The sequence below is a fragment of the Lathyrus oleraceus genome, chromosome 7 (genome assembly GCF_024323335.1).
Source record: "Lathyrus oleraceus cultivar Zhongwan6 chromosome 7, CAAS_Psat_ZW6_1.0, whole genome shotgun sequence".
In the NCBI taxonomy this organism is placed as follows: domain Eukaryota; kingdom Viridiplantae; phylum Streptophyta; class Magnoliopsida; order Fabales; family Fabaceae; genus Lathyrus; species Lathyrus oleraceus.
Window position 1 is genome coordinate 434,118,795 of NC_066585.1, and position 7,910 is coordinate 434,126,704.

Sequence of the window (7,910 nt, forward strand, 5' to 3'; positions counted from 1 at the left end):
ATATCTAATACTTTGAAGCACTGATACGAATAAAAGAGATATGTGTGACTTTTTTTTTTCATTCCTAACAAAAACAAAAAGATTTGCTAACAATTGACAACTAATATAAATCTTTTGTTAATTTAATATAATTGATTTGAATATGTAGTGAAACAAAAACGTCCACCTCAAGTAAAAACGTCCACCTCAAGTGATACAGCACCGCATAGAAAGCATGTTATCATAAAATGAAATAAACGTGTTATCCACGACTCCCTAGAAACACCAAGTCCAAAGAATGGATAATTACTTGCAAAAGTAGTTAGTGATATAGAACTCAACAACAAACCATAACTATGATATCAATATCAAGTGACACTTACGGCTTACTCTCTAACAACCGATCACATTTCACACTCATAACTTCATTACAAATTGACGCAACAATTTTTTATTCCATTGTGAAAGGGGTTGAACTCGTGGCTAGTTGTTTACATAATACGAGTTTTTTTAATTGACAAAACAAACTACACGTTGTGTGTTTTCTGCAGCCCAGATTCAGATTTCATTGCATTTGTATCAACAATGTCAAGAGCCAAAGAGGTTATTACATGCAAAGGTATACCATATCATATGATTCTTAGACTCATTACTGTGATTCAACAACATATGATACATTTATGTTTATTGGATTGTAGCTGCAATATGCTGGGGTGTAGGAAAGGCAGTGACAGTGGAAGATATACAAGTGGAACCACCAAAAGCAACAGAAGTTCGAGTTAAGATGTTGTGTTCTAGCGTCTGCCATACAGACATTTCAAGCCTTCAAGGATTCCCACATGTTAGTCTACTCACTCACATAACTTCAATCCTATATATGTTGTGTTTTAACTTTATTATTAACTCATTTGCAGAATCAATTTCCTCTAGCACTTGGACACGAAGGAATTGGGTAATAATAATACTTTTTGTGTTGTATCTTAGTTATTTACATTTACACAACTCAGGTCACGACTATAAGCAAATTTTTTTTTTCAGATTCATTGAATAATTAATATATTATGAGTTTTGTGTAAACGGTGCAGTGTTGTAGAGAGTGTTGGTGATGAAATAACAAATCTAAAGGAAGGTGATTTGATAATTCCAACACACATGGGGGAGTGTGAAGAATGTGAGAACTGTGTTTCAGGAAAAACCAATTTGTGTTTGACACATCCTTTAAGAGTGAATGGTCTAATGCCAGATAACACATCAAGGTTGTCGGTACGAGGCCAAACACTGTATCATGTTTTGAGCTGTACTACATGGTCAGAGTATGTGGTTGTTGATGTCAACTACCTTCTCAAAGTTAATCCAAGCATTAATTTAGCTCATGCTAGTTTCATTTCATGTGGTTTTTCAACCGGTTATGGAGCTTGTTGGAAGGAAGCCGTTGTTGAAACCGGTTCAACTGTAGCTGTTTTTGGTCTCGGGGCTGTTGGATTAGGGGTATGTGTGATGTATGATATGGACAAAGAACAATAATTTTATCTTGTTTGAAAATTGAAACTTGATTTGGAATTTGTGGTGCAGGCCATAAGTGCGGCCAAGATGATGGGAGCAAGTAAGATAATTGGAGTTGACAAAAATGAGATGAAGAAAGAAAAAGGAGAGGCTTTTGGAATGACACACTTTATAAATACTAATGTTTCTGATAAGTCTGCTTCTGATTTGGTTAAAGAGTTAACTGGAATGGGTGTAGATTACTGTATTGAATGTACTGGTGTTGCATCTATGTTTACCGAATATGTGGAAGCCACAAAAATGGTAATCAATGTTGCCTTATAGTATTTTATCCTAATTTGTGGTTCTAAATTTTTGTATTTGTAATGTAAATAGGGAACAGGTAAAACAATTGCAGTTGGTATAGGAACTGAACTTGTTGTACCGTTTGGCCTTGTTGCTATTCAGTTTGGTAGAACCTTAAAAGGTTCTGTTTTTGGAGGTATAAAAGCTAAATCCGATCTTTCCATCATTGCTCACAAATGTCAAAAACAGGTAATCTCGTGTGTTCGTTGTTAATAAATGACACATAATCTTGAAGTGTTTAATAATAAAATTGGACTGTTTACAGGAATTCCCTCTTGAAGAACTTTTCACTCATGAGGTTCCTTTGGTTGATATAAACAAAGCATTTGAGTTACTGAAACAGCTCGATTGTGTGAAAGTTGTTATCAAGATGTAATGTTATCTTTATTGCTGCTAAGATCAAATTTTAATAATTTCTAGGAGAAAATATTTGATAGAGTTCTATGTACTAATAATAATATTTGCATTATATAATATATTCAGGTGATAATTCTCTTTCTTTGGCATATATTTGCATCATACATTCAAGAATCAAATTATATTTTAAATATTTGAGTTCTTTTGATTTTCATGGTGTATATGGTAACCTTAAATTGTATAGTATCTAACACACGGTGTTAGACTAAATAATTATACAGATGCATGAAAAATTAACAGAAAAAAAAAATGTAACAATGGCGTCACAAACATCAAAAAGAGAGTAAACAGAAGCAGTACCTTGAGAAATCGCAGTATGAAGAGGCATCAATGACACAATGCTTCCAAAATCCTTTAAAACAAAACACATTGGTAACACTACCATTCTACCAATTCAAATCGATAAGCACAAATGAAAAAGTTTGAAGTCAAAATGCTTCATTCTACCGTGAAACAAGAGGAACATGTGAAGAAAACAGAAGCAGAATCGACGGTTTCTGAGCAAAGGTTCTAGAACCATTATCGAAGGAACTGGACGTTAATAATTTATATATGTTATCACATTAAGGAATGCATAACAGAGTAAAAGTGATAAAAACAAACACCCTTTACAAGCACCTAATTTACCTGCCTTACACAATTTCTTCTGCAACTTCTAATTATCCAATTTTCTTTTCACTTTAAGGCACGAACCCAACTCATCATGTTCTATGTTCTCTAATCAATTGTTTTTTCTTTAAGGCGGAATGGGGTGAAGCGGAATGAAGATTTTATTCCATTGTTAAAAATTTTATGACGGAACAAGACAAATTCTTAATTCGGTCTAAATTGGAGAGAGAAAAATATGGTGGTAAGTAATAGAAAGTAATGAAATTCATATCAATCCATTTTGCTCCATCCGATTTTAAACTATTCAAACAATGGAATACCACGCAATTTCATCTCATACCGCTCCGCTCCGCTCCCGATTCCATCAATCCAACTTATATTAGTTTAAAAATTTCACTATGAAGAATACATGTTTTGATTATCAAATTATACGGACACTTTACTAGGTGAAGAAACAAAAGGTACCCTGAACTAAGCATAGATGTATCAACAAAATATTCAGATATCATAAGCTTACAAAGAATAAAAGCATATAGCAATATAAAAGAAATGGAAACAATGAACAGAATACCTTTGTTTCATTTGCAAAACCTAGTTTAAGATCCTCTTTGATGGATCAACATGTATAAAAATGTGACACGAGAGGAGGGAAATAAGAGATCGAAAACAAATTGAGAAAATAAAAAACCATGGAAGAGAGAGTTCATGCTAGAGCAAGTGAGATGGATTCACCGGGAGTTAAGAGGGAATCGCATCTCACTTATGTTCCATCAATCAAACAAAAGTTTTTTGTCAACTTAAGAACATCACTTGAATGTTAATAACAAAAAGATAAAAACACAAATATTTTTATCTTGATTCACTTGAAACTCAAAGTTACTCGAGTCCACCCGCCAATGTGATTTTGCCTTATAAATAAGGACTTAATCAACTATAATCAACTGATTACAATAATCACAAAGAATAATCTTCTTTATTTTCTCAAGGATCTGACTACAATATAGTCTCCTTAAAGACTCACACAGAATGATTTTCTTTGTCTTCTTAAGAATCTGACTATACCGTAGTCTCCTTAAGAAATCAAACAAACAGTTTGAATAATATTTTGTGTGTTACAAGTTGCTTCTAAACAAGCAGATTTTACACAAATGATAAACAATTACTTAAAGAAAAACTATATAGAAAAATGATAGTTTTTTAAATAAACTTTGTTAAGTTTTTGCAGCGCTTCAGTATTCTTCTATATTATCTTTTCTTCAAGTCTCCAAGTCCCACTTATATAGTATGAGAAGAAGACCGTTGGAGTATAAAATAGGGAAACCAAATAGAGCGGTTGTTCACTATTGGATGGTGAAAGGAGTGATATTGTGTACTATTCTTCGCCCACAAAAAATCAGTGACAGGTGTGATGTATAGTAATGTCCTTGCCCACGAAATCAGGTAGTGGAAAGAATATTTGATTTGTACTATGTACTATTTGATTACGTATCCATTTGATCTTATTTTCAAGTTCATTAACTTCTGATGAAATTTAATGAAGCATGAAATGAAGAAACATAAAGTTGGATTCAGAAATTTCATAATCTTCGGTCAGAACATTGACAATGTCAGTAGTCTGACTTGAGATCTTCAGTATCTTCAGAATGTCTAGAGTCTTCAGAGTCTACAATCAGAACTTTGATAACCTCAACGTCTGCCTTGAGATCTTCATAATCTTCAGCTAAGTAACATAACTTCAGAAGCTTTCCATTTTTCAGAAGCTTTGTGATCAGAGTCATGTCTACAAGCACGAACTGAGAGAACGTTGCAGCAGCAACATAACGTCTCCTCAAAAGCTTCTCAGGAATGAATCAGCACAGAAGCAGAAAGATCATTGCAGCATCAACTTTGAATATCTTTCAGAACTTCTTATGATTGGCGCAGAAGCGGAATTAGAACTCATTGTTCAGAAACTAATGACGTTGCACGCCATATACTCAAAATTAAAATTGGCTGTTAAATCTATACAATAACAAACCATTAGGGTATCAGAGTTGTTCTCACACAAATATAACATTGTTATCATCAAAATTCAAGGTATAAATGCAGAACCAAATCGTGTTCTAACAATCTCCTCTTTTTTTATGATGACAAAAACATGTATTTTAATGAATTGTTTTGTACATGGTAATCACAGAAGGATACATCTTGCAGAAGCACAAAGCTCCCCTGAGATGTATAGTTATTAAAAGGATAAAATCAGAATGAAAGAGCACTTTCCTAATTAACCTTTTTGAAGTACCAGAATGATCTTCCATCAGAAGTTACTTGATGCTGTCCAGAGCACTAGTTTGTTAACATCAACATTCTGATGAACTTCACTTCAGAATCTTATTTGAATTATTTTGAAGAAGCTTCAGAGTCTGGTTCCCTTCAGAGGCTTGAATTTTGGTTCTCTTTGAAATTCTCTTTCATAGCTTGATTACACTTCCTCAGAACTTGATGCCGAATTTTCAATTCTTCAAAACTTGATGCTAAGTCCCCCAAGTTCAAAGCTTGGTTTTTAATTCCTTGAAGACTCAATGCTTGGATCTAATTATTGGTTGAGATTCTTTCTTAATCATCAACATGGATGTTTTTCGGACTTAGATAATAGATCAATTCTTCATAAACTGGTAACTTACATTCTGATCTTTGAAATTTTAGAAGAGCTTCTAATGTTTGAACTGAAACTTCAAAAGAGCTTATGATGTTTCAACTTAACCCTGCAAAATAATTAACAAACTATTCTTCGAAGTAGTTGTTAGCAGAAAACATTCAACAATGTTTGGGTTCTTATTCAGGAATATAGGTATGTCAAAATTAATTACGATTCTTCCCCTTAGATCGGTTTCTCCCCTTTTGTCATCAATCAAAAAGACATAGACAAAGAAAATAAAAGTGATTGAAAGAAACAAGCATAATTTTCATTAAACATGTGCCGAAAGGCATAAATGATACAATAAAAAATAAGAGAAAAAAAACACTTCAAACAAAATAAAAACTTTAAAAAAAAAGCTAAGGGTTATGAGGAGGAGGCGGTGGAAGTATGGATAGTATGAACTGAAACATCATTGCTATATGTTCATACATTCTTTTACCAGGGCATTATCAGCTTTCATTTCCTTGATGGTGTTCAGAAGCACATTAAGAATTTCTCTAGAAGAAGTTCCAACGGACTATTGATTATGAGAAACCTTAATTTGTTGTTCTTCAGTTTGTTGGTCCTCATAAGCAACTGGTTGAGCAACGACTTCTTCCAAGACACATTCTGGATGCCCGGAATCTACTTTAGCTTCCAGAACAACTTCCTTAATCTCTGGAGCAGGAAGACACAATGAAGCATTTCGTAACTTCCAAATTTCCATTAAGGGAACAAACCCAAAATGGAAGTTTATTTCAAATAAGCCATACCCAAAGTCCTTTATCTTTGAGATTTTGGAGTTAATCCACCTTATGTAGGCTTCCTAAGCTGAGTCACTTTTAGCAAGATTAGCTGATGAGCGGCTAGTCGTCACAGCTTCTTGAAGACAACTTCTTGAGTCTGACTCAAACTTCCTCAGAATCTTACCAATATTGGGATTGGTCTTAGGTGGTTTAGGGATTCTAACAGAAAGATTTATTATGGTTTCATCAGGATCAGTATCATAAAGAGATGGAACACTAGGGAAAATGTTCTTGGGTGTTTTTGAATCAGATACTTCTGGCTCAAGTTCAAAATTGAACATTCCTTCAGGAGTACCCTCAGACACTTGGTTTCCAGAATCTCTCTTAAGATATTTTCTGGGGTTGTTATATCAAAATTAGCATAATCATAAACAACAAGATTATTGGCTTCAGGAAGTTTACCAGAAGTAGGATTTCCATAAGCTTTAGAAGATTGCTGGACAACACCAGACACGTCCTTCAAAAGTATTGCTTTCTGGCGCTCACTATAATACCCTAGACTACTTTCATGGTTACCGACTGACCCCACAAACCAACACGGGTCTTTTCAGCATATTTTGTCCTCACTTACACACTTTCTGGGAAACTTCCCAGAAGGTCACCCATCCAAATACTACTCCAAGTCAAGCACGCTTAACTATGAAGTTCTTATCTATTGGGCTACCGAAAAGAAGATGCATCTTGTTGGTATATGTAGTACCAATTGTAGCGGGGTATTCGTTACCATTAGAGATATTGACTAAATCCAAGGTAAATCATACAAGTCGAGTCGCCACCGCACTTCTATTTATCCAAATGAATGGTTAGAAAGCGAACAAAAACCTAAAAGTTTTATCGAATCAAAAACTAGTAAAAATGTCAGAGATCTGGGTAAGGGGGTTGGTTATGCAATGGGAAGGTATTAGGCACCCAAAGCATCCTAGGTACTCCTAGGGAGCCCTTTTCATACTTGTTGTAAGGTTGGCATTTTGTGAAAATTTATTTGTGCAAACAATATTGATGGGATGAGAAAAGTGTGTATGTTTATCTAATGTACTACTTACTAAAAGAAGGGTCAAAAGAAAATGACTCGCACGGACGTCGCATCCACTGCATACGTATCTCATCTGAATAGGAGAATCAGAGTCTTCGTAGCTCGGCTACCTATGGGTTAAAGAGGAGTGTGCTCGCTAAGACATCGCGTCTTATGCCTACGTATCTCATCTGAGATGAAAATCAGAGCAAAACGTAGTTCGACCACCTATGGGGTAAGGGTTGAACGATGTTACTACGCAATCTACCGGATGCTCGACCTTTGGAGACTTACTCTCCTGTAGTAGAAGGAGTAAACGTGTTCTTAGGAGAAGAAAAATCAATGGGTTTGTTTGCGTTGTAGGAACGCTCATGCAAAAAGAGTCCTGGACGAAGGAACCTGCATAAAGTAAACACACAAAACATTGCCTCATATCGAGGTCTTCCAGCTAAGAAAGCGGTAAAATGCAAAAAAATGTAAAATGGGTTAAGATCTACCACACGGATAAAGATCCGGAGTAACAGCAATTAAAGAAAACAGAAACCCAGAGATCCTTCCAAGCTAACACCATCAAAGAAAG

General features: G+C 34.8%; 1 protein-coding gene across 1 annotated transcript; it reads left to right on the forward strand.

Moving 5' to 3' along the window:
• Positions 1-323: 323 nt before the first annotated feature.
• Positions 324-2,333, forward strand: LOC127103626 (8-hydroxygeraniol oxidoreductase). Its single transcript, XM_051040874.1, has 7 exons — positions 324-598; positions 678-820; positions 894-931; positions 1,065-1,467; positions 1,552-1,785; positions 1,858-2,016; positions 2,093-2,333. Exons 1-7 carry the CDS (start codon positions 565-567, stop codon positions 2,201-2,203), a joined length of 1,122 nt encoding a protein of 373 aa, XP_050896831.1. The 5' UTR covers positions 324-564; the 3' UTR covers positions 2,204-2,333.
• Positions 2,334-7,910: the final 5,577 nt, after the last annotated feature.